The sequence below is a fragment of the Mus caroli genome, unplaced genomic scaffold, assembly GCF_978045245.1.
Source record: "Mus caroli unplaced genomic scaffold, Mus_caroli_1 scaffold_16, whole genome shotgun sequence".
In the NCBI taxonomy this organism is placed as follows: domain Eukaryota; kingdom Metazoa; phylum Chordata; class Mammalia; order Rodentia; family Muridae; genus Mus; species Mus caroli.
Window position 1 is genome coordinate 26,841,645 of NW_028227271.1, and position 27,186 is coordinate 26,868,830.

Sequence of the window (27,186 nt, forward strand, 5' to 3'; positions counted from 1 at the left end):
ATACCTCATCATAAATACAAACAAAAGCATATGAGGATGCTCATGGCTTTAAGCATTCACTGCCCCACCTGTGCATTCAGTCCCCAGCTCTCCCTGACCCCAGCTAGAAGCTACATTAAAATGTTGGGTTCCTAAGTTAAATATTTCTTCTGTTTCTTACAGTTCACCACCCCTCCCCCACCCCTAAGTGTGGTGGCATCCTTGCACCCTCTAGTGGAGCAAGGGAGGTACATGCAGCAGTTTTCAGCTAAGTGAGTGGCTCTGCCTTGGCTTTTGCCCCTAGGTCTCTCGGTCTTCAGGTGTTCACAAGCTGGGTTTTCTGTTGCTACCATCATGGATCTGTAGAATTTGCATTCTGCTGTTTCCTATTTATCCATTGTACATATCCTCTGGCTTTCTGCTGCTGAAGATAGGAGTTACATTTTATAAGCATACATTCTTCCGTCTACTTCATTATTTCTTAAGTCACTACTTATCATTGCTTTATAGGTTGTATGAAGTACCATTCACACTGCAAATATTTTTATAGCCAAGTGGTAAAGTAATATGACTACATTTCCTTTCTTATATACTATTTCTCCATGTGCTAATATCTATCTATCTATCTATCTATCTATCCACATACACACACATGTAGAATATGAATCTACTTAAATGCACGTGACAATTGGTTTTTTTTATAGCTTTATTGATGTATAGTTTCCACACTATGAAGTTTATCCAATATAATGTTCCATTCAGTGACTTTGTAAATTATGGAGGAATGGCCTCATCACCACCCTCCAGTTTTAGACATCTCTGTTACTCCCAATATTTGCTCAACTTCTCTTTTAGTTGTTGACTAAAAGATAAATACTGTGCTAGGCTTTCTGACTGAAACTTTCTTCTGGCTATTTCCTGTTGCTGCACTTGTGTGATGTACCTAATCTATTGTCTGTGACTCTTACCTGCTTTAATCAACAATGTTTTAGTTTTTAAATGTTTGAGCCACTAGAGTTGTATTGCAGCAAGTTCTCTATAATTAGCATTTGTGCTGACGCACAGCTCTAGCCTCACTGGAGTCTCACTACGCTGCTTAGCATGTCTCGGCTGAGCACTCCCGTGCTGCCCCAACCTCTTCTCCTCTCCCTCATGTAAGGTTCTCTGTATTCCGGCTTTACAGCAGGGCCAGGTAAGGAAATGGGTTTCAGTTCCAAGGCGTTCCCTCCAGGAACCTCCATGCTTGCATCAGCCCATCCTGAAGGCTCACATTAGTTGCTGCCTCCACCATGAAGCCTTGCTGATAGGTGTGCATAGGAGTAGATTCTCGGTGTCTGCTGTCCTCCGAAGGACGTGCTTTCCACTTCTGTTCGTACTTTATCACTGCCATTAAATGATGGTTAAAAGGCTATGACCCATACAGTCCTGTGATAAGAACCTGATACATTTGAACAGAGAGGGGAACCGAACAGCTTTGGTCGGACTGCCAGATTTCATAGCCTCTGCCTTGCCAGAACTTTATGAAAAATTAATACTCAAGAAGCAAGATATCTGATCTTCTGTGAGAGAGTACCTCTTACAAGTTTAATGACTTTGGTCAAGTGGGTATTAAATGTAAATCTGTCATTTTATCTAGCCTTTGAAGGCTCTTAAAATACCCAATAAATGACTTTATTGAATTAGTAGAACGTCCCCTCTGTGTCTCCTATTAGGACTGCCCCTTGTTCCTCATTGTACCCGCAGCCAGTATTCTCACAAGCTTCCTGGCATCATGTGGGTCATAGACTGCCTAAGGATTTTGTGATTCTGTTGTTTTATGATTGCCCCCACCCCCAGTAGTTTTAGCAGGTGTGCTCTGACCTCAAGAAAGCAGGTAGCCAGTGAAGGATGGTGTAATGAAGGCACTAACACATGGAGAGCACAATGGTGCCAGGACCTGTAGGAGACAATAAGTAAAATAGGTAAAGAAATAAGGCACGAGGTTTTGATTTTTATTTTCATATCTTAGAAAGAATACAAGACTGGGGTAAGGGAGCTGGCTCAGCTGACAAAATACTTGGTGCACAAGCACAGGGACCCTAGTTTGATCTCCCACAGACATGGAAAAAGCTGGACAGGGTAGACTTTCTTAGGTCTTACCTCCAGGGAGCAGAGACAGGGAGATCCCTGGGCTTTGCTGGACAGCCCGCCTATCTTAATTGGCAAACCCTAGGTTCCAGTGAGAGACCGTCTTAAAAAACAAGGTAGCCCTTGGGTCTCTACGTATAGATATTCATATGTACACAAGAACACCTGGGAAAGGGGAAGGGAGGGAAGAGGAAGGAGAGAGACAGAGACAGAGCGATGACAAGCTGATATGGCCCATAGACCATAGTTAACTGACCCCTAATTTAGATATTTCTTTTTAAAAACCCATGCAGCTTAGCTTTTGGGCCTGTGAGAAATAATTAAACAGATTGCTGTCAGTGAAAGATCATTGTTAAGAAAAGCTTAGTCATGATGTTAGAAAAAGTCAGTCCCACCACTGTGAGATAGCTACACGTTTGCTAGTTCTTCTTATTCCCATTTATAGAGGTGGTTAAGATGTGGTTGTCTTATCAAAGACATCAGGCTGCATGAAAGAAGTGTTCTGCTTAGGTCTTGAATTCCAGCACTCAGGAAAGCAGAGGCAGGTTGTTTTTGTGTGTGTGTGTGTGTGTGTGTGTGTGTGTGTGTGTGAGAGAGAGAGAGAGAGAGAGAGAGAGAGAGAGAGAGAGTTAGTTCTCCGAGTTCTAGCCAAACAGGGCCATATAGTGAGACCCTCTCTAACAAAAGGGCGATGTTCTAAATAACAAAAAGACCTTGAATCTTGGGTTTGTTGCTGATTCTCATGGCTCATATTTGTTATTTGACATTGGTGCCCATTAGTTTTCTCAGATGAAGAACTGGAGGAGGTAGACATGAAGACAATTTGTAGCTCTTGCTTTTAGCTGGAATAGTGCTGGTACAGTTCTCTGCAATAGAGGTGCTCAAGATAACTAGCAGCATTTCACGTTATACTGGGCCCTTTAGGAGAACAGTTTTTCTCCTGTGCCACTTTTGAAGTGATGGGCAAGTTTGCCTTAGCACTCACAAAGCCATTCCACCACATGCTGGTCAGTTAATGTATGTGGAGACAAGATAAGGCTGGGCTGTACATATGGAAAGGGCCTAAGAAAGCTGCCAGGAGAACTCTGCTGCTCACTGTGGGCTGAAGAAAATTTCTTAACTGGAAACCCTTTTGCAATCTGAGTCATCTACTGTGGACTCTTAAATCTCCTGGGTAGGAGGAGGAAAGGGAGGAGCAAAGGTGAGACGGCTCTGTGAGTTCTGTCAGCAGAGGGCACCCAGAGCCCTGTAGCCAGTGGCCTGTAGTGAATTTACTACCGGGGCACAGAGCTGCTTGCCCTGGGCAAGTTGCATTTTCTTTTTGATCTGCCTTAACATTCTCAGATGTTTTTACCCACATTAGAGTTTGGCTTTGTTTCTTGCCCACTTTAGTAGAAACCCAGTTCTTAGAGTGTCCTGAGGTGTTTTATCCTACACTGTAGATCTGTTATTTAGATCTGTTATAGACACTATTTCATATCCAGTAAGGAAGTAGCCCTGAAATAACAGCAATCTAAAAAGGCCCTTATAGTCTGTGTGTCAAGTGGTCTTTGGTGGGTGGCTTTTGGGCCAGCAGTTTCAGCACCACCTGGGAGCTTATGGTCTTCCTGCCTCCCAGGCTTACTGAACCAGAAACTAAGAGGATGTGGTCCAGCAACCCATTCCAGCACGCTCTCCAGGCCATTCTGGCTCACACTCACCGAGAGACAGCCATTGTTGGAGAAGGGATAGCAGAGCACAGGCTGATCTTTATTGGAGGGCACTGCCAAGTACTCAGCCAGGAGTTTCCCCTTCACTTTCTAGTCACAGATCCCAAGCCTAGAAACATGTACTCATTTGTCAGTTGTGTACGGTAGGTGGTGGGAGAGCTCTGAGCCTCGTCCTTGTGATTCACAGCCATGTGCTAGTTGCTGAGTCATTGAATTAATAGTTTAAAGTCTTTAAAAGCAAGAAAATATACAGTACATAATAGATCAAAAGGATAAAATAAAAGTTCCCCTAGCATGTTCAATGTTTCTATTCATTGTTCTGGTCTTGTTTGTATGCAGCTGCTCTGTGTATATGCACATTTAAAAATTTTTTTCCCTGAATGTCAGTTGTATTGAAATAGGCTTCCAGCTCAAGTCTACTCTACGGGAAATTTCTTTTCATGTTATTAACTACTACAGATTTTTAAAAATAGCTTCCTAGTATTCTGTGAGAGTATCAAGTTCCCCTGTAATTCCAAGTCAGTCTTAAGTTTTCCTGGTACACTTAGGGCGAGTAGGATTATCAGTGCTGCACCGGGCAATAGTAATTCAGGGTGACTTAGAAGTGTCATAATTAAGATGGTAAATACAGAGGGTGGTAGAGGAGGGAATGGGAAGTTGGAGAGGCAGTTCTTTTAGCATGTTTGAGGTCAAAAGTGACTTGGAAAATAGGAAAATAAATTGAAGAGCATACCAGTAGTACCCAGCATCCCCCTGCACCTGAGCAAGTTGGGCTGGGTCATCTAGGATGTGGTTATGAGCAGCTTGGTGCCAGTAAATTGCTTTTATCACCGGCTTTTCGACACGGAGGCTAACCTGCTGGTTAGGCGACATAAAAACTGGGTGCACAGTTTCTATAATTGATTTTATTATCGAGTACTTTCGGGTGATAGACACCATAGTAATTATTCACATAGACTTTGTTGCTTGTTTAACTTTTGTTATAGCTACATATATTAACTGTGTTCAGTGGTGTTTCCAATTTACAGAAGTGGGAGCTGAAAGGGAGTGAGTGTTAAAAGGACTCAAGCTTGGCTCTCGGCCCTCAAGAGTTGAAGCACCCATGTGTTCATTTGCTCTTAGGTGGCGGGTCAGTGCATATCTTGCCCTCTCTCAAGGCAGTGTCAGTCTCTGTGTGACTTCACTCCCTGCTGCACAAAGGAACAATTAGATGTGTGGGGCAGGACACTAAAGTGAAGACTGAGCATGGGCTGACTGACTGTGAGACCAAATCAAGTTGATGTGAGTCCCATGATTGTAGGACTCGGAGGTGGAATCCTGACCCCGATCCTGCGAGGAACAGAGGCTGGGGCTAGAGAAGCGATAGGCAGGAGCTGGCAGGCACTGGAAACAGATGGCTGGCTGAAAAATTCATGTCTCCTCAACTTACCTTCCTGAAGAAAGATGCCATTTCTTAGCACATTAAAAACACCAGCTCTGAGATAGAACTTGTATGCTCTACAGCTGAATCATCTAGCATAGAGAAGTCTACTGACTTTGTTTACATTCATAGAGTTGTTCAGCTATCCCAGCATCAGATTTAATTTAGAGCAATCTCATTGCTTCATCCGAAGCTGCTTAGTCATCCCCTCCTAATTCCTGTATTCCACCCATGCCTCAAGTTGTGCCCAGCCACTAGGTCTACTTTTCCCAACACGTTTTCCTTTGCGTGTTGATAGTATGTGGCCCTTTGAGTCTGGTCTCCTTGCATTGCAGATTCACATATCCTTCCATTGGGGGGGGGGTTGTTGTTGCCCAGTCCTGTTCCTTTGCGTGGCTGTGATGTAAAATCTGTGTTATTCTGGAAAGCATGGTTTTATGCTAGGAAGAGAAAGGTAAATGAAGTGGGACAGTAAGCAGGCATTTGCTAATTCTTAGGTAATGGGAGCTGCTGAGTAAAGCAGACACTAGGCCTGCTTGAGTGTCTATGACTGACAGCAGAAGAAGTAGGATGCTAGCAAGGGCCTCTCTGGGGATCATTTGTGGCAGGGCTGCAGTGTTTCTGACCTGACACGTGTGACTTTCAGGGAACTCATTGTGTAAATCTTGTGTGTTGGCCAGTACATCATCCCTGCAGCACTTTGTGTGGAACTGGAGAGGCCTTTGCTGATCTAATCTGAAGACATTTCCCTTGGTTCCTGCAACTCTAGTCCCTTGAGCATCTTTTTGAAAGAGTTGCCAGTTTGCTGAGAGCAGGCAATTGTGAGGTTGCTTATGACCATATGATTTCCTTAGTGCAGTTAGCCCCTTCGTTTAGGCCCTAACCCATCGTTCAGATGTAGCAGTCATCATTTCTATGTGGGGTGTGAAGGCTAGCTCAGGCTCTTGTAAGCCCCTCTGAGCTGAGGTATTTGGGAGTGTTCCTTTATAAGCCAACAAGTGCCCTTCCAGGTGTCGGGTGATTTTACATTGTCCTATTGTTTTCTGCTAGTTGATTTTATTTTATACTCCAGAGATGTGTCTTGACTGGACCTGAACTGCTGGACCAGTCTGCTCTAGGGACTGAGCTATGATTACTTGTCTTGCTGCCCTGGCTCTTCACTGGCATGTTCTCTAACAGCCCAAGGGAAGAACAGCAGCAGCATCTTTAGCTCACTGCAGGTCAGAGCTGGGTTTAGTCATGGCATCCTGCTTCTATAGTTGGGGAAACCAAGTCATAGAGTGTTTTTGAATTTACCCCAGGCCACAGTATGCCTAGACTCTAACTGGTAAAGAGTTGGGCCTGTGATACAGGGAGGGCCCTTATTATCAGTTTGCACGTTCCCCAGAGCAGTTTCCTGACGGACATGTACTGTCACGACCAAGGCTTGGCCTTGCCCTGCTCCACTCCAGCACTGCCAGCCTTGAGGTGTGAGTGGGTGTGAGTTTGTCAGGTTAGAGTTGTGATGATGAAAAGCTCAAGAGATGACAAAGGCAACGGCGCTGGGTTGTACTCTCAGGAGCCAGATTGACTGACCTCCTCCTGCTCCGTGAGTGTTTTATCTGTGATGACATGATTGTAGTTCCTTGAGAGTTTATTTCTATTGGATAAAAACATGTGCTGCTGCCCTTGTCTAGCAAGCAGCCATCTTACAATGCTTGCCTAAAAAATGTTGGTTATGTTGTCAGCTCCATTCCTAGTAAAATGTGAAGAGAGGAGACCAGAGTCCTTCCCCTTCTTGTCTTTATTTGCTGCTCTCTACCCCCTCTTCTTCAGGTGTACAGATCCAGAAATGCCTGTTCACTGTAGAAGCACATTACGGTGGGATGTGTAAGCTGAGAGCTAATTCCATATTGAGACCTCACGATCTGGCTTCGTGATGTCCCTTTCTCTGGCTTCATAATGTCCTTTTCTCTGGCTTCTGCTCATGAGTCTGGCAGAGATGGTGTGCTGCATTCTAGCCCTTGAGTGGTCTATGGCATCCACATGTTTGTGTCTCACCATGGCATGGGTGAAGTGCAGAAATGCTTTAATAGGATGCTTATGAACTGTCAGGGCTACTCCTTCACAGAGTTGGTGTACAGTCCTCCATTATAATTTATAGCAGCAGCTACTATTTATTGAATGCTTACTATGCATCAGATACACACTAAGTACATACACCTATGTACACATCCCTTCAACTCCTCATTATCCTAATGATCATTCTCTTTCCAAGGCAACTTGGAGAAGCTATGCTTTGCAGATACATAGACTGAGCTTTAATGAGGTTGAGTCTTAGAGGCTGAAAATGGTGGAGCAGGTATTTAAACTTAGACCTGCCTGACAGCCAGCCGTGCTTCTAACAGCTATGCTTCTGTCTGCCCTGTGGAGTTAGCCTGTGCTTCTAACAGCTATGCTTCTGTCTGCCCCGAGTAGTTAATTTGCTGAACATTCCTGAGAAAAGCCTGCCTGGTCACCAATGCTCTAAGCCGTGTACAGGAAGCACCTGTGTCTGCAAAGGGCGTTAACAGCATAGTGTAAGTGGGCTTCAGAGCCAGCACAGACAGGAGCCGTAGGAAGACTGCCACTTAGTCCCTCAGCTAACTGTGTTGAAGGGGTTTTTGCCCTTGAGGTCAGAACGATTGTAGGTCTTCCCTAATCTCCACTTCTGGAGAGACAGGGCTGTTCAACATTTCTGGTTTGTTTGGTTGGACAGAGGAGGATTTGGCCCAGCCCTGGTTGTGAGGCCACCCAGAGGTAAGCTCAAGTTCATTCCTGCACTGACTTGATTTAGGTTCCCAAGCTCTGCCACTAAGCAGGACTCCCTCCCCCCAACCCCCTCCCCAGTTTAGAATTTGTGGTGCTGTGTAGGTACAAAGGACACAGAGCTGTTTTCTGTGGCTCCTTGCTGTTAGCATGTGGAGTCCTTGTCAGCTGCAAGGCAGAACAAATGCTGCTCCAGTTCCCGGTCAGAGAACAGATACACTTCCTGTAAAGTTTGGAATGGGACGGAGAAACTCCTAGGGAGAGAATGTAGCCAGGACTGAAGGGCACCACCTCAGCTAATTCAGATAAGTGGCCCCTGCCTGGCTTAAGGACTTGGGCAGACCTCCCAAAGGATTTAGCATGGTATTAGGTTTCTCTCTTCCTTCAGCTTGTGTGTCCTAACACAATTGCAGAGTTAGAACTTGCAATGAGCTAGATTTCTTTCAAAATCAATCTGTCTACCTACCTATCTATCTATCTACTATTCTTTCTTTTTTCATTTCCTTTCTCTTTTTTCTTTCCTTTCTATTTTCCTGTCTTTCTTGATAAGATCTTTCTTAAAGAATAGAGACAAACCAGAGGAGGGAATGGGACTGAGTAGCCAAGTCAGGTTTCCAAGATGACAGAGCGGAAAAATTGAACAGAGTTAAACAGGCTGAGTAAGGGGGATGGTGGCGGTGTCAGCTTTCAGCTCCAGAGCTTGAGTGTGGGGCACTGTGGAAACATGAGCCTGTCCTTAATAAGCATGCGGTCATCCCAACTGTGCTCTTAGGAATTTAGTCCTTCAACAGCAGAAACTTTAGTTTTTGATGAAGGTCAGAAGTTACCATTTCCACAGCTGGGTGGTCACAAGTATTTAGAAATATGGCACAGATTTACTGGAAAACCTGAGCATATAGAGGCTCCTGCTGTTGTTTACTGTGGGATCCATGGCAATCTTTTCTCTTCTTCTTCCCACCCCTTTGGGAATCAACCAATCACAAGGAGGAATGGATTTCAGTGCTTCCAGCCTCTCCCCATAAGGCCCTGCCTGGCACCTCAAGACCTAGTAAGGCTGAGTGTTTAACCCTTGGGTGTCTGAATCACAGAAGGGACAACAGTACTGACTCTGAGCAAGATGTGTGGAGTCACTGAGTGAGAAGGAGCTGCTTCAGCTCATACTCGATCACCAACCAGTGGAACCTTTGGAAAGCTCGTTTGCCTTCTTGGGTTTGATGCTTTATTCTGCAAAATGAGAGGGGGAAGAAAGATAGGAGGATGATTATGGCATAGTCTCGTACAAACCACCAGCGTTTCATCTATCCCTAGGGTCTGAGAATTGGGGGGCTGGCGGGGGAAGCATTTGACCTATAGTAGGTGGCTGTTCTGTAACAGCTTACTTTTAAAAATTCTCACAACTCAGCAGGGCAAATGCTGCTCACTCAGTTTTATAGATGAGAAACCTGAAGGCTAGAGAGGCTGTTCGACTGACTCCCCAAGGTCACTTTACTAGGAAGGCCCTTCTGGCTCTAACTGCCCAGACTAGATTCCATTGGATGGCAGGAAAAGTCCTGGATGTGTTACTAGCCATTTCACTCTGGTACACTGCTGAACGCTTGAACTCCTAGCTTTTAGTTCTGTCTTGAAGAGCCATTATTGCTTTCTGCTGGCTGGTGTCCTCTAGGCATTCTTCATGAGCTAAGCAGCAGCAGCAGCTGCTGCAGCAATGGGTACTGCCAGAGGCTGGGAGGGTGATAGTTCATGTGCTTACCATAGTGCATGTCTGGAGGCCAGAGGACAATTTGAGGGAGTTGGTTGTTTTTCCCTTCTACTGTGGAACCCAGGGATTGAACTCAGCTGAGACATTTTGCCAACCCCACTTAGTTTTTTTTTTTATATATGTATGTTTTAATTTTTTTTACTTATTTTTACGTGTTTTGTCTGCATGTACGTCTACCACTTGCATCCCTGGTGCACGTGGAGGCCAGAAGAGAAAAGTGTTTGATCCCCTGAAACTGGAATTAGACTTTCTGAGTTGTCATGTGGGTGCTGGGAATTGAGCCTGGGTTCTCTGGAAGAGCAGCCATTTCCAGCCCTACTTTTTTTTTTTAAATATATATTTTTTATTAGGTATTTTCCTCAATTACATTTCCAATGCTATCCAAAAAGTCCCCAATATACTCCCCCCCCCCCCCACTCCTCTACCCACCCACTCCCACTTTTTGGCCCTGGCATTCCCCTGTACTGGGGCATATAAAGTTTGACAGTCCAATGGGCCTCTCTTTCCAGTGATGGCCGACTAGGCCATCTTTTGATACATATGCAGCTAGAGTCAAGAGCTCTGGGGTACTGGTTAGTTCATAATGTTGTTCCACCTATAGGGTTGCAGATCTCTTTAGCTCCTTGGGTACTTTCTCTAGCTCCTCCATTGGGGGCCCTGTGATCCAGCCCTACTTTTTTAATGGTCTTACTATATAGACCTGGCTAGCCTGAACTTTCTATGTAGACCAGGCTGATCTCAAACTCACAGAAATCTGCCTGCCTCTCCAGTGCAGGTGCTAATGTCATGGGTCACTACAACTGATTCCCCCCCCCCCCCCCCCCCCCCCCCCGCTTAACCTTTAAAGTGAGAATGTAAAGGTGCTGGCAACCCTAACTCTTAAGATCACAGTTTTTAGGAAAACACTAGTCTTTTACATTTAGTCCTTGGTTTTAAAAAGTTAGACAATATATTATGCTTTATACTCAGATGCTGGCATTTTTCCTTATGGGGTTTTTTGTTTTGAGACAGCTTCACAGTGTAGCTAGCCTAGGTTAGGGAACAGTAGGGTGAGCTCAAGCATACATGAAGGCGCTACAGGTCTTGTAGCTTTTCATTGCCCCATGAGTGGCTTACCGTGGAGCACTGCTGTGAATGACTGTTGAACATCCACAGAGTTAGTTCCCAGCCATAAAGCATTCCAAAGGAAGGAGTCCTTTTAAGCTCTCAGAATTTACCTTAAACTTTGCTGTGGGAGAAGGCCTAGGGAAAGGAGCTTCTTTCTCCCTCCTCTCAGCCTTGCTCGCTTCACTTAAGTACCTAGAGATAAAGATAAATGTGGGGACTTGAGATGAGAGCAGCCTTCTGGCTCGGAGGAGTCAGGAGAGGTCATATCAGCTAAAGTGGAAACTATGTTACAACCTAAGTAAGGAGCAACTGATAGGTCTATTAATAGGATTTTATCTCCTCAAAGAACATTTCTGGCATGGTTTGTAGCTTCCCATGTGGGGGATACAATATTTACTAAAAATAAACCATTTTCCAAAAATAATTAAAATAAATCACAATGGATTCATTTGTGTTGTATTGTCGTGGCCTGAAACTAGTGGTCTATACTAAGTTTTAGGAACTCTTTGTTGTTAAAACCATTGGTTAGATCCGGGATAGAACAGTGTAGTCTGTCTAGTATGGAGTTAGATAGCTACCTTCTTAGAAACTCCAGGCAGTTCTTGCTAGCTCAGAAGACTCCCGCTCCTTCCTCTGCATTCAGACCCAGGAGTTGGTGCTGTGCTGTGTTTATCTAGACAGGCAGGGCAGCTGTGTTTATCTAGACAGGCAGGGCAGCTCTCTCCCTAACAGCTCGCCCTGTAAAGCTAGATGCACATGGCAGTTCAGAGCAGAAGCTCCGCAAACCAGCCCTTCCATTGGAGAAGCAAAACCGGAACTGTCAGGAGCCCAGTTCTCACAACCCTCTTTTCCTGATTGCAGCTCTTTGCTAGCATTTGTGACAGTTTTGGCATCTGCCTCATCACTGTCAGCTCATCTCTGACACCCCTTAGCAGTGTGTTTTCTTCCTACCAGTATATGTAAACTTTGTTAAAAACACCTATTAGTTCTTAAGTTGGGCAAATAGTAAAATTGCTTAAAGTATAATTTTCAGCTATTTGACCCTAGAATATTTTTAAACTGTACTAGATTGAACAAGACAGCACTGGTTCAGTGCATATGGATTAAGAGTTACCACAAGTGGCCTCAGAGAAAGAGGTAAAGCACACTTGGAATGTTAAACAATTCAAAGGAATATAAGAAATGCAAAAGAAACTAGGCCAGCTTTGTTTTGAGAATAAAATTCCAAAATGTTGAAATGAAATATTTAAGATTTGTTTATCATCAGAGCAGACTGTATATGTGATCTGAGTTGGAGGAGCCCATGTCCCTCTTCGAAGATGACTTTTGGTTTAGCTCTCACATACAGAGTAGGGCTACACATATACATGGCCCTTTCAATTTGAAAGAATATTTTCTAAAGAAAAATGATATGACCAGCAATTGAAAAATTCTAAGGGGGCCAAAAAGATGGTTCAGAAGGCTAAGAGCACTTGACGCCCTTCCAGAGGGTTTGGTGCTCAGCACACTTGGCAGCAGACAACTTTCTAGGGGTCTAATGCTCTCTTCTTGCCTCTTTGGACACTAGGCATACAGGGGTGTGTGTGTGTGTGTGAGAGAGAGAGAGAGAGACAGAGACAGAGAGAGAGAGAGAGATTATGTGTGGGTGTGGCTGTGCATGTGGAAGTCAGAGGACCTTTTGGGAGTTAGTTCTCTCCTTCCACTGTGTGGGTTCTTTGGATTGACCTCAGGTCACCAGGCTAAGGTAGGTGCCTTTGCCTGCCATGCCACCTCCTTGGCCCATGTTTGACTGTTTCCTCTTATCAGTACTCAGTACTGCTATGCTAAACTTCAGTTTTAGTTCTTCAGTGAGAGCGCTCAGGGGAGGAAGCTAGGGGGATTGACTGGTTAGGTGACTTCTTGGCCAGGATTTCCTATTTAGACATTTCAAGATTCTTGGACAGACAGTTGGTTAGTCATTCATTACATTTGTACACTTTTGCTATGTATAGAAATTTCTGTGCTCCCAAATGAAGTTCAGTGGAATTTTAAGTTAGCGACTATGAATAACCTAACCAAACCAAACCAAACACTGCAAACATACACAGACAAACAACCTCTCAAATAAGAGAGGCTACTACTTACATAAGAGAGGTTTATAAGTCTGAAGCACAGGTGGCCCAAGGCTGGTAGGACACCTCATGATTGTTGCTGTTTCTTTTCTGCTGGTGGATGCAGCCCAGATGGTTGCTACAAACCTCCCTAACCTTCCCCTTCCCTCCCCTCCTCTCCCCCACCTCTCTTCCTATCTTCTGGATTATTTTGCATTATACATAAGGGGTGCTTTTGCTCAGTGGAAGCCAGAGGTCAACTTCAAGTTCAAGCATCTTCCTGTTGTCCCTTTGTGTGTGTGTGTGTGTACATTTTGACTAGACTGGCAGACCAATACGCCTGAGGGATCTGCCTGTCTCTACCCTCACTCTGTAGCCCTGGGATTATGGACACAAACTGTCATGCTTGACTTTTTCTGTTGGTCCTTAGGTCTTGCCCTACTCTTGCAGGTGCCTGTTTTGTAAGCAGCGGTCACTCGTATTAGTTAAACTGATGTCCTAAATTTAACCATTCAGAACATTTTTTAGAATAGTTTTTTTGTTGTTGTTGTTGAGTATCCTAACTAGCTAAGAGGAAATCCCTTTGGAAACCAAGATGTTTAAGAATAGTCATTGAAAGTAAGTTCTTTAAGAAAGTGTTACATGACTGACTGTTTTCAACAGTGAGTGTAGGCATTTCTGAAAATGGGTTTTAACCTAACTGTCAGCATGGTGATGTCTGGCAGTGTTGGTGTGTGTGGCAGTGGGTCGTGTTCCTTACTAATGCTAAGTACTCCCCCTCCCCCTTGTTTTGTTTTGCTTTGTTTCTATCTTCTTTGCCTTTTGGATCTTTCCCTTTGGGTCTTCCTTATATCTAGCACAGGTTTTTATTTCTCACTATGTATGCACCCTACATTCCTTTCTTCATTTTGAATCTGGTGTGCAGTTAGCCACATCACTAGGACAGAAGTTCTTCTAACCTAAAAGCCGCATTCAGAGAAAAGGCCCTGGGAGCTTTCCCGCTCAAAAGGCACACACAGCAGTGTCATCTTCTGTGTACTGAAGAGTCCTTCTGCTTTGGTTGTTACCACTCTCTAACAGCTCTGTCCATACAGCTCTCTGTTGGTGAAAATGTTTTGGATTTGCATGTCCAAGGTGATATCTACCAGTCCTGTGTGGCACTTATCAGTGACCAGGGAATTGAGTAATTTGAATAGTCACATTGGACCAGCTCCTAGAGGTCTGGGCTTGCACATGCCTAGTTTGATTAGAGTGCCACTTCAATTGGGTGATTTTTATCATACTGCATAAATTTACAGCATTGGAATGAGGCAGTTTGGAATCCTGGTAATTAAATTAGCTTAAATGAGTAAATTGGAGCTGCTTCTGATACTAGTATTATGATTATTTCCAACTATTATATTTAAACTCACTGGTGCTGATGTTTATTCATGGCTTGTAGTGATGGTAAAGCTTTCTGTCCTTTTGGTAAGTAGGGGGGAAATTAGTAGCACTCTGGTTTTATTTATAGGACTTGGTTAAACACTTGCTGAGTGCCAGAAATGCCTACGAATAACTTTGACCTTGCTTAATAAAAAGTCAAGGGATAAAATAAATGTTCTGGGGTAGAAGGTTTCACTTGTGTCTTTCTGACACAAGACGTGCTGCTTTCTAAATGAGAAACTACCACAGTTAAGGAAAAACTGTCTATAGAGTTCATAGAGCTATCAGGAAGAAGAGAATCAGGGCATGGGAATAGAGGACCAAGGGTTGGGAGGGAAGGTCTCATGTAGATGGAAGAGCTAGGGAGTCTTATTTCAGGGAAGGGCATTTAAAACATGAAAGGTAACAGGAGCCAGCCTTGCCATGGACAGAGATCATGGAGAGGAAGGAATGAAAGGGTTTAGAGTTTGGGGGAGAGGGATGGAGTTTTCTGGATTGAGAACTGGCATAAGACCCCAGTGTATTCAAAGCAGTGATGGAGAGGAGATAATGGCTTGAAATGAGGTTGAGGACATTAAAGGAGTTTGGATAGAAGAAGTCATTGTGTATGCTAACATTGTAGATGTGTGTGTGTGTGTGTGTGTGTGCGCGTGTGCGCACGCGCGCCATGATATTGTCCTGTGGCTGCAGCGTGGTAGATATTTTGAAGGGGAACAGTGACAGAAATGGGGAAAGTACTATGAGGTCCAGGAAATAGATGTTACCCTCTGGGTTATGAGAGAGACATCAAGAGAAGTTAGGTGCATGGCCATCTAGGAAGGGGTTCTTATTTGTGCACTTGTAGGTTGTGCCATTCACTGTGGTAGGGAATGGCAGTGGTATGCTAGATTTCAGTGGTGGTGATGGTGGTGGTGATGGTGGTGGTGGTTAAGGAACAGAGCATGGAATATTTTGTCATGCCTGTGGGACAGCCAAGTAGTGATGCTGGAACAAGGGAAGGGAGGCAGTTGGGCTTGGTCCATCACTTGGTCATTAATGGCATGATTGATGGCAACAGAGGAGGCAATTTGGAGAGAACAACTTAGATTGAGTAATAAGGAATATTTTCTGATGAAGGAAAAAACCCACTCCCCAAAAAGTCACCGAGGAGTAACCAGTGATAATGTTAAAACAAAACAGCATTACACAATCCCCATGCTGTAGCATGTTCGAAACTAGGGGAGAACATTTTAGAAATCTGTCAGCTTAGTTGACGGCCACTGAGAAGCTAGCAACTTGGTTGGGTTAGATGGCACGGAAGAGGTAGACTGACTTAATGAGTGATCAGATGGAGGAAGGAAGGAGGGGAAGATAGAGAGGAGATGGAGCCAGACGACTTCTTTGAGTTTCATTGTGAAGTGGGTGGCTGTGTGAGTGCGAGGGACAGGATGAAAGGAGACCCTTTGATGACCATATCCTGTCCAGCCCAACATGTCACTGGATGTTTAGGGTGAGACTCTGCATTCCACTCACAGAGATTGATACAACAAGCTGCCACTCACACTTGGAGTCTGTACTCAGGTGGGCCACTTGTGGTGCCACAGGCTGACACTTCACAGTTCACAGGGCATTGCTAGACTGGCTTCCAAAGTCAGGACAAATTAACACATTGCCCATCTGTGACGAGAGCAGAAAGGGAGGTTTTTCAGAAGGTGAGGTAAGTGTTTCTTATCTGATCCTGATCAACAAAGAGATGAGGTTTCCTGTAGTGATGTAGGAAAGAGTGGATGGATGAGAGCCACCTTCTCACCTAGGCACTTAGGGGACAGTGTATATACATGGACCACAGCGAGTGGGTGCAGGATGGGAGAAAGACCTTTTCCTTGTGTTGGAATGTACGTGTTTGTGTGCATCTTTAGGCAGAGCTGAAGCCTTGATAGTGAGAAGACACTTTCTTCTCTTTGAAAATGACCTATATTAGTAGAGAGCATCAGCTAAGAGTAGGTGATAGGGAGAGAATGAAGGCTCCCCCCCCCAAAAAAAAAAGTCATCTTAGAGAGTGCAGAAGCCTTAGGGTCACCAGTTTGCAGTGCAGTTGTGAATACACAGTGACATTGGCTGTGTGGCTTGCCTTTGTAACATCAGGTTGTGTGATGCGCACTCAGAGGAGACAGAGCCTTGCATTCAACCAGGCAGTGATGAGAGTTAATTCTTGAGGGTGTTTGCAAGGTAGGGGTTATAATCACGGTTCCTGGAATCAAAGTTGGACAGAGGCCGTGGAAGACAGAACTGGAGTGGGTAGTAGTGCAAGAGCAGCTGGAGCAGGAGGGCGTCTTGAGGTCTACAGCTATGGTGGGGAAGACACCAGAGACAGCCAGAACTTGGGGAGGTTCTTGGAGAGATAACGAGGTTTTTTGTGTCTTCTTTGGAGAAAGATTTCTCTTTTCTTATGTATATGGCTAGAGCTTATTTTAGCTGTCCTAGAACATAGCTGCACCTTTCAGGACCTTTCTGTCACCTACTGCCAGCTGTGGCCATTGCCTCAGCATGTTTATTCCAAGTCACAGTTCTCTCTCTGCCTTTGTCTTCAGTCTCCGTAATGGGCAGAGGCAGAATGCAGGCTAACTCCAGGGTAAAATCCCACTGAGCTGTCAGTCTTTCAGTTTTCAGCAAGTAAGGGTGTTGTAGAGATGATCAGATCCCCTTTCTTATCTAAAAAGCTTTTCCTTGGTGATGATGTGGGTGTTGGTCATGGGTAGCATGGGTATTCTGTCAGAACTGCTATTTTAAGCTGAGAGGAAATAAGGTAAGAAGAGACACATCACTTTGAGCTTTTATTAAAAGTCAAATTCAGCTGGACCTTCAATCCAGTATCTCTAGCTTACTTTTTTTTCTTTTTTCTTTTTGAAGGTAGGATCTCCTTTTTTGTAGCCCTGGCTGGCCTCAACCTCTTATCTGTAAACCCGGCCTCTGCCTCTAAATTGCTAGGATTGAAAGTGTACATGCCATCGTGCCCAGCCATCTAGCTTTCTCTGTTGTAGTGAGGTTTATTATCTCCAGGTGAAAGAATGTATGTGTGTGTATGTATACACACACACACACACACACATATATATATATATATATATACACACACACACACACACACACACACATATATATATACATACACACATAGATATTTGCCTCAGGTACTTCTTAAATCTCAGTACCTGATTTTTTAGGTATGTTCTTGACAAGTTATGCTGCCTTTCCAGATGTAGACATTTTAACTCAGATTTTCGCAGTCACAGGAATCTTACAAAAACTAGTAGTTTCTTACAAATTTTGAAAATCCAAAATGTGACCCACCAGACTTCCTGGTACTGTAGGAAGGAAGTAGCAGTCACGATGCAGGCCCACGGTAGTTTCGTAGACGACATCCACAAGCCATTTTGGATACTGTATTCGTCAGGGTTTTACTGCTGTGAACAGACACCATGACCAAGGCAAGTCTTATAAAAAACAACATTTAATTGGGGCTGGCTTACAGGTTCAGAGGTTCAGTCCATTATCATCAAGGTGGGAGCATGGCAGTATCCCGGCAGGCATGGCGCAGGAAGGAGGAGCTGAGAGCTGCTAGTGGAAGACTGACTTCTAGGCAACTAGGGTGAGGATCTTATACCCACACCCACTGTGACACACCCATTCCAACCAAGTCACACCTATTCTAAAAAGGCCACACCTTCAGATGGTGCCACTCTTTGGTTCAAGGATATACAAACCATCACAGGTACCTTTCTTTCCCAGAGTCAAGCGTGCTAGAGATTTCTTGAGACCTTCCCTGGATCAATACAGAGACTGATAACATTTGGAGTACAGACACACAGTCTGTGTGGGTTTTTAGGTAGCCACATAGTGTGGAATCATTATGTCCTTGTGTGGTGGTACCCAGGGTCCCATGTTACCCAAGCAGTTTTACTGTGCTGTGTCCCCAACTCCTTAACGAGAGAGTCTTCCGTGGCTGTAAACCACAGCTTCCTTATTTGACTCTGGTGATTGGAAAGACTTTGCCCTGCTCTTTGTTTCTTTTGTTTTCAGGCAGAGAATGTGAGCATGCATGGGCATGAGCACAGGCGCTTCCCTCCATCCGCCTGGCTGTGGCCTTCCTGTTTGGGAAGGAGGACACAGAAGAGTTCGCCTTCTTACTGTCCACCTAACTGGAAAGTTACAATCAGGAAAGAATCGCATACATTTAAAACAAAACTTTTCCTATGCTTTCAAAGATGTTTCTAAGTCGTTCTACCTGTGATAATTGTAAAGGTGGTTTTCCCACTTTTGTGACATATTTAGACTTTCCTTGCTTCATTTTGATTGCTACAGTTATATTTTTTATCTTATCCTATAAAAACAGTCTTAAGCTAGGTGGCGTAGACTGGTACTTGTAGATCTTGGGATACTGAAGCATAAGGATTGCTGTGAATTCAAGGGTAACCTGGGCTATGTAATGGCACCACGTCTTACTCCCCCACCCCCTAACTACAGTCTCTTAGTGTAATGTTAATGTGTTTATTTCTCAGAGAGGGTCAGGGCTGGTAGCTTTAAATTTAGATCATTGGCCATGAGACAGGAAAACTGTATGTACTGATTAGCTGTGTACATATTAAAGACTCTAAATAAACAGTTTATTTAATTAAGATTTGTTTTCTTAGGGCTGGAGAGTGTCTCAAAGAAATACTCAGGTTTTTGTTTTTTTAAAAATTAAAACAAAAATCAGTCTTGGCTTTAAGCTTAGAAGTTCTTACTCTGCATGTATACTAGAAAGGGGGCAGCTTTGTCCTCAGGAAGCAGAGAAAGGTTCTGTGGGAAGAACAGAAAAGACTCTAAAGCGGAGAATCCTGCCCTGCCCACCAAGCCTGATAAATCTGGTTAGGGAGGCTCCCTGCCGGCCGTGCTCGGGGTGGAAGAGAAGGGAGAGCATCTGAGAGGCCGGACTCTCAGAGAAAACCGGCACAGGTGCCAGGGAGAGCTTGCCTTGCCTGTGACTTGCAGCCCTTATTCAGAGATTTCCCAAGCTGGAGGGAGCTGTTTAAACGTGTCAGGGAGGGAACATAAACCCTGAAGCAGCTGAAAGGCTGTGTTTGTTTGTTTTCAATTTTGCTTTGATTTTCTTTTAATAAGTTAACCAAGCAGAATATTCCCCCTCCCCCAAAGCCAACATTTTGAGCATATTGTATAGCTCTATGGCAGTCACTATGCAGATGATTCAAGATCCAGAAATAGATAAACTGTACCCTAAAGGATGTGAAGAGAAGAATGGTATGGAAATACCTGCTGTTGTGGAGGTGGCAAATGTTGGGTTACATGCTCCAGGCCTATGAGGAGTTTTGAGATAGGGTTTTACTTTGAAGGCCTGGCTGGAGAGCCTCAGACTGTAGGATCTTCCTACTACTGACGTGTGAGTGACTGGAGTGGGAGTGCCTTTGAGTTGTCAGTGAGGCCAGACAGAGTGTGAGCATTGATTGACATACAGGGGCAAATTCACTGGTTTTGGAGTGAAAGCCACCAGAATGAGTGATTCAATAATACTTATTCATCAGTGGTCATAATAGGTAGAAGATTTGGCGTGCAGAAGACAGTATTTAAATTGAATTAAAATTAGAAAATGCAGCCAGGAGTAGTAGCACATGACTTTAATCCCAACACTTGGGAGGCAGAGACAAGTGAATCTCTGTGAGTTCTGGCCAGCCTGGTTACAGCAAGTTCCAGGACTACACAGAGAAACCCTGTCTGGGGGGGTGAGGGGGGGGAGGAAAGGAAAAAATGTAGTGACCAGGATTGTGGCAGAGGCTTACACAGTGTATGCATTTCTCTAATTGCAGCTCCAAAAAGTTTAACACCTGTATTTCATGGTTGAGAAATATGGACCCTACTGTGTCCATGTGTTCAGGTAGAGTCCGTAGCATGCTCTAAAACCCTGGTTGATGGTCCTTTCAGACAGGAGGCTATGTTAAGTAGGGACTAGTGATAGCAGCAAGAACTAGTAATGACAAAAAGCCTTTTTAAGTGTGTGTCTGAATTTTCCTGTATTTTAAAATCTTACAGATTGATAGTTTTCAGTGATGAAGTGACAAAAAGCATAGTGGGCCCCAGGCCAGTGGAAAGCGAATGCAGAAGCCCAGCAGATCTGCGTTGTGCCCAGCCTCTGCCAGGAACCTGGAAGAATGGGGATGGGACCGAGCTCCGTGCTTCTGCCTTGATCTTGGAGGGCAGAGTGCCTAGGTTGCATCACTCATGTTTGGACTGATTGTGTCCAACACTAGAATCAGGTGCTGGTTGTTCATTACCAGCCCTGCCCGGCCCGGCCCTGCCTCTTGCAACAATCTTTGTGAGTGGCGATCTTGCTTCTAGGAGAATGACAGAGAGATTTCCTGAAGGCAAATACAGAGAGTGTGTGCTGTACACTCCGGTTTAGACACTTGGGCTGGGAACTCCCGAGGGGGGGGGGAGGAGGGAGGGTGAGAGGGAGGAGAGAACAACAGAACAGTCTGCGGAGAGGAGGGAGGAGGGGGGAAAACTGGTAGGGATTTTTTTAGGGGATTTTTTAAAACTCAAGTGATTTGAGGGGTTCGCCCCACTTGATCCCTTGCCCCTCATTCTACTATCCCTTTTCCTTTGGCTCACTGAAGTGCCTTTTTGCAGTCCAGGCTCAACGCCAGCTGAGTCTGCGGCGGCTCTGCCATGATGTACCTCTGGGTGAGTAGAGTGCTGTGGTGAGGCTCGCACTTGCACATATAAGGAGTGGAAAGCTGGGGCTCTGCTCCTGCACAGAGGCTCGAGCACAGGCCCCGGCCCTTCCTTACACAGGTGAGGGCCTTCCAGCCTAGCACATCACTGTGTCGGTGTTTGCTTTCTGAATGTTGTTTATCTTGTTAGACTTCATACAAGGGCTGAGCTCCCAGAGCAGTGCTGTCCCCTGGGCTTGGTAGGTTTGGAGAAGGCAAGTGGGCAGGTGACATGAGCTAGAGGCTTCAGGAGTAGCAGTCCCCCTTGAGGGTCGGGATGGGCTTGTGGTATGTATTGCGAACACTGACCTTGATAATATGGCCACATCTGTAGAGAGCACCAGTAGATGGCACAGTCCTTAATTAGGAATAAGCTTTTGTAAGTTTTTGTCTAATAACTAATGTCCTTCACAGTTGTCTTGTGAAGTAGGTCATTGTTGTTATTAAACCTATATGAGGGAAGTAATTAAGCCACAAAGTGACTTGCTCATAGTTAGAAATAAGGCCTATGGCAACTGGGATAATAATTAATAACCAGCCACTATAAAGCATTTTATATTTGTAAATCAAGAACTTAATATGTACCTTACTTTATTTCAATTTACTGGTAATTGTGGCATTGTAATTTATGGGTAAAGAGAATGTTCTATAGTTAGAGAAGTTTATAAATGGTAAAATATAAAATCTTTAAGGAAAATGTCAGGGAAAATGATGCAGAGCCCCTTTTCTCCCTCTTTGCCTTTAGTTGTAAAAATACTAAAATCAGTAATCCCTTGTAAAGCTGGCGCTGTCTGTCTTGAGCAGACAGCTGTTTTGTGTTGCTAAGGGAACCTGCTAGTGATGCCTTTGGCTCCTAGCCAGCTTTTGGAAGTTTCGCTCTGCCCTTTGCCCTTCAGCCCAGATGTCTGGAATTGCAAGAACCTACTTGGCTCCGGGAAGCTACATTTGTAAATGCCAGAAGCCAACATTTTAATGAGGTTTGTGAAGATGGAACTGGGTTGGAGTGCGTATCTGTATGGTGTATTGGGGAGCCTTCTTTATCTGTTTCTCTTTCACATTTGAATATGACCTTGAAATGTAATTTCCTCCTCTCTATTGATGTGTTTTTGTAGTACTGTGTTTCTGAGAACTCGGGTTTGCTGGTACACTAATGGGCACTAAGTAGTTTTTGCTGGGTGGAGGATTGATCCCGGCCTCTGGAAAAATGGCCTTGTCTATCTTTTGATTGTTTCTAAGACAAACTGTGAAGGGATATGAGTTGAGTTAATCTCATTTCAGCTTACTTAGGCTTGTTGAAACTGACAGTGACTGTCTCCATTCTATCTTTTGTGTGTGTCTCTTATTGTTACACATATATTTATCTTAGTCCCTTTACTTAGGGCCCCAGAACAACTTGCTAACTGATATACCACATGTTGCGTTGAAGATGCCATTGTGCCAAGAGAACTGGAACAGCCAAAGGGTCGTGTGATTTCCTTGGTCGTGTTGACCATCTGAATCTACAGCTGCCACTGTGTGCCATAATCTGTCTGTCTGTCTGTCTGTCTGTCTGTCTGTGACAGACAGGATCTTTTTAGGTAGTTCTGGCTGTCCTGGAACTCACTGTGTTGATCAGGCTGGGCTTGAATTCACAGAGATCCTCCTGCCTCTGCCTCTCAAATGCTGGGGTTAAAGATGTATGTCATCACACTCTGTTAACCAAAATGTTATTTTTCAGAACTAGAGAGTGGCTCCGTGGGTAAAGTACTTGTGTATGCATACAGATCTGGGTTCAGATCCCCAGCACCCATGTAAAAGAAAATCTAGTTGTGGCAGTGAATGCTTGTAACCCCAGCACTGGGGAGTGGAGACGACAGATTGTGGGGGTCCAATGGCCTGCTAGTTTAGTTAAAACAGGATCACCAGGTTCTGTGAGAGACCCTGTGTCAAAGCATATGATAGAGAAGTGATAAGGAGGAGACCCTGATGCCACCCTCTGGCATATCACTCATGCACACACACTAGTCCCCACCCCCCAAGCTGTGTTCTATGTGTATTGTGACACCTGAATCACCTTAGTGTTGTCATCTGCTCCAGAAATGTGCATTTACCTTACCGTCTTCATTGTCGAACCCATAGACATCCAGCAGAACCATACCTGCACCAACCTGAATGTTAAGGAGGTTATCTATGTAGTCAAGGGTTAAGCAGAAATCCCTGAGCTACTGTATGGGGGAAAGATCCAAGCTCTTACTCTAGGGTTAGCCTGGACCACGAGTAGTCACTGAATACCAGCTCCCATGACTGGGTAATCCTTCAACTGCTGTACACCTCAGATTCCATACTCATGAGACAGTAGGGCTGGTCTGCAATGCCCCTGACTTTGAGAATTTTGAGATTTTGAGAATACTATGAAGATACACAACACATGTTATTTCCACCTGTCTGCTTGATTCAGTGTTAGTAATATGTCAGCAGCACTGTTTCTAGGGTTACACTAGGTTCAGTTGTCAGTACCTCTGAAAAGCACTGGACACTCAACTAACCTGTAGATGAAAGGTAAAGGTTACAGAGCATCTAAGTGTTTCAGTTTGTGTAGTTAGCAGTTAGGTACAGCTCATTCGTTTGCCCATGTGTTTAGAACAATAGAGAGAGTGTTTGCCATTTTCCTCTTTGGTGAATTTGGGATGTTAGTGGGTGGCCTAATCTGGTCCAGAGTCTTAAGTGTGAGACTTCTCTACATGCTACTTGTGGCCTTCCCAGTGGTATGGCTGTGAACAAGTTACTTAACCTGTAAACCTGTTTCCTCATTGATTGTGCAGGGAAATTAATATATACCATGTGATTATCATGATTTGATATGACTATGAGACAAAGGACATGGTATAGGTAGTCGCTCAGTAAATAACTAGCATACAACAACTGTTTGTATTTTGTTTGTTTGTTTGTTTCGGCAGTTTGTTTATGTAGCTCAGGGTAGCTTCAAACTGACAAAGCTCGCCTGGAACTCCTGATCCCCTTCACTTCAGCTTTCATTTGTGGAGATTGTAGGCATGCTCCATCCTGCTCAGCACAGGCCAACTTTTTGGCTTTGAATATTTGCATCAGTAGACTGTAAAACACCCCTGAATGTTTTCTCCACTGTGTCAAATGTGTTCTTGAATTCACATAAGGAGAACTTTGACAAATACAAATTAGTTCTATGTGAAATATTCACCCCTTGTTGATATTTGAAGTGTTGGTGGTGGGAGCCCTCATTAGGCTACCTTGGGAGTATAGACAGTGCTGTGGAGATTCCCTGTGTCATTTACTCACCCTGGCTTCTCTACAGAAGCTCAGATGAGGACAACAAGACAAAGAAGACAGAAAGGCCTGGGGCCTGTGTTGAGCAGACATGTTTGCTCGATGATTATGCATTTTCAAAATCAAGTAAACAAGATTACACTTTACTTTCCAAACTCCCCAGAAGGCATGCCATACTCTCCAGTCTGAACTAGGCTTGCCTAGGCCGTGGGAGCTCTCACAGGATTGTGTGCTGTGTGACTGGACCTCCAGATCTCACTTGAACTGTTGTTTGGTCATCAGTCAGTCCTGTCTTCTTAATAAATCAGTTCACCCATTTTAAGGAGTGCCTGCAGTGAGTGGAACCAGCTGTTGCAAATACAAAGATGGTCAGAGATGTCTTGTGCCTTAAAGAGTGCAGATACTGTATGGAGGGTGTTACAACAGTGGGGATTGTTGCATGATGTTATTCAATTAAGAAAGTCCTTCTATGTACTACATGTTGTATGTTCCTCTTACAACATTGCTACCATTACTCTACGGCTCAGGTGAGGAAAGTGAAGAGATGAAGAGAGAGTTCATGATACTTAGCAAATGGTATGCTTGGAGACTCACCATCATCTCTTAAAGAATGGCTTTACTTCTTTTCACAGAATCTTTTGGAAAGAGGCTGCTGTGTTTGTTTGTTTGTTTTTAATAGCCTATTGAATGCTGACATGTCTGTCAGGGTAAATATATATACATACACACACACACACACACACACACACACCCCTTCACAGTCCTCAAGAACCCTGGACATCCTCCATTCCCTTTTTACAGACTAGCAAACAGAAAGTTGTGAGTCAGCAGTTAGGTTTGTGTCCTAAAGCATGTTTCTCTAGTCCTAACCTCTCCTCTTTGTGCACTGTTTCCTGTTGGTATCATGGCCACCTAGGATGACCCAGGCATGGGGGCTGTTCTCACCACCACTGCTTCCTTGAGCCATGCTGTGCAGGTTGTAGAAGGAAGGCACAGTGCTTGGGAACATTCTGGAACTGTCCATGGAGCTCTTAGAAGAACATCCCTGTCGGCCATCTTAGCCCACCTTCCCCATGAAGCCTGGGTGTCTTAGAATAAACCTTGGCCTTACTTGTGCTGTGCATCAGTTTGTGGCATTTCTGAGTAGCAGTGTCCACATTTCCAAAACAGGATGGATAGCCAATTGGTGTAATTTCTGTGAAAGTTTTCTCAAAGTTAGTTTGTGCTAAGCAAATATAAGGCAACAATAATAGCACCTTTTAAATAGAAGGTACTAAATAGAAGAATGCTAAGTCCCCACTTTCCAGAAATCACTTACCATTCTAACTGGTCTACAGGACTAGAGAATGAGACACTACTAAGTTGTGTTAATATAAATGTAGAAACCATTCACTCAGATAACATAAGGCTAGATACTACAAATGGATACCTGACAATGAAGAAATGTTAAAAGAGACTTTAAATAGGTTATTAGTATATGAAATAGAATATATAGTAGTTATAGTTTTATTTTTTAAAGCTATCTATATAAATTAAGGCAGAGTAACAATGCAGAGAAGTAAAGTGACTCAGAGACAGGGCTGGTGTAAGTGGGACCCTGGGAGAGCCCAGAGGTAACAATAGGCAAGGTGTTGCCATGATGTGGGTGAGTGACAGGTTTCTGTAGGAGGAAAGGTGAAGGGGATCATAGATAGGATTTTGGATTTGATATTTTGGAGTAACTTTGAGATGCTCAGAGAGGAAATACTGTGTAAATAGCTATCTACCCAGGTCCAGGAAATATGGAAAGATAGAGGTTTAATCTGTGAGAAATTACATAAAATGTCATACAACCCACATGCTTAAAATGAAATGGCCTGAAGAGAAATTGCAGGCAAGAAAGGACCTTAACTCCCGTTGGAGCGGAATTAGCCTGGCAGGAAATAGGAAGCCTGTTTTTCAGGAATAAGCCCAGGGTGTGGAAACCAAGGTAAGAGATTTGGAATCCGCAACATGGCAGCTTAAACAAATGCCCAGAAAACTGGATTTGAGTGATAGCTCAGTCTATTTGATGATTATATGAAAATGCTAGGTGTGGTAATGGAGAGTTTTCCCACTAGGAATCAAGACAGACAGGAGGGTCCTTGGGACTCTCTGGCCTCCCAGTCACATAATTGGTGATCTCCAGGCCAATGAGAGACCCTATTTAAAACAAAGGGACAACAGCTCTGGGGTTTGTCTCCCCACCCTCCACCCCCACCCCTGCTTCTGTTTCCCTCTCCCTCTCTTTTTCTCATACACCTGCACACATTAAAAGAGTTAAAGTTCAGAAAACTCTTAGCCTGTTATGTTAATAACACTTAAGCCTTAATGTATATTAGCTGAAATTATTGTGTTGTGGGTGGTAGAAGAGCACCAAGCAAGGTGGATGTCTCTCCATAGGTGGTTTTGTTTCCTTGTTTTAAAGTGGTGAGAGAAGGCAGTTGAATACATAAGGAGAGGAGCTTTGGGAACTCTTAGATACTCGAGGAAACAAGAACACGTGACCCTGGATGGTTGCACTGCAGTAAACAAGACCTGAGTGAAGAGAGCTCCTCTTGGGGCCTACAGGAAGACAGACCACAAGGCCAGGTTAGGGAGGAACAAGCTGAGACTCGCTTGGAGTAGAGAGAATAGAAAGGCAATGGTCTGGAGTGAAGTGTGTGTGTGTGTGTGTGTGTGTGTGTGTGTGTGTGTGTGTGTGTGTATATAAAAGAGAAAATGGCCAAAATATACTTATAAA

General features: G+C 44.2%; 1 protein-coding gene across 35 annotated transcripts in view; it reads left to right on the top strand.

Moving 5' to 3' along the window:
- Window positions 1-27,186, top strand: part of Rbfox2 (RNA binding fox-1 homolog 2) — a 227,604-nt gene that overhangs the window by 82,356 nt on the left and 118,062 nt on the right. The window contains exon 1 of one of the 35 annotated variants that reach the window (XM_029469581.2): window positions 20,909-21,114. The exons of 31 other annotated variants lie outside the window; for them this stretch is intronic. In XM_029469581.2, the coding sequence (XP_029325441.1) occupies window positions 21,100-21,114 (15 nt within the window). In that variant the 5' untranslated portion in view covers window positions 20,909-21,099. Of the gene's footprint in view, window positions 1-20,908; window positions 21,115-21,146; window positions 21,226-21,264; window positions 21,432-21,498; window positions 22,121-27,186 lie in introns of those variants that run through there. 3 more of the 35 variants (XM_029469585.2, XM_085831845.1, XM_085831844.1) reach the window with 3 other exon arrangements.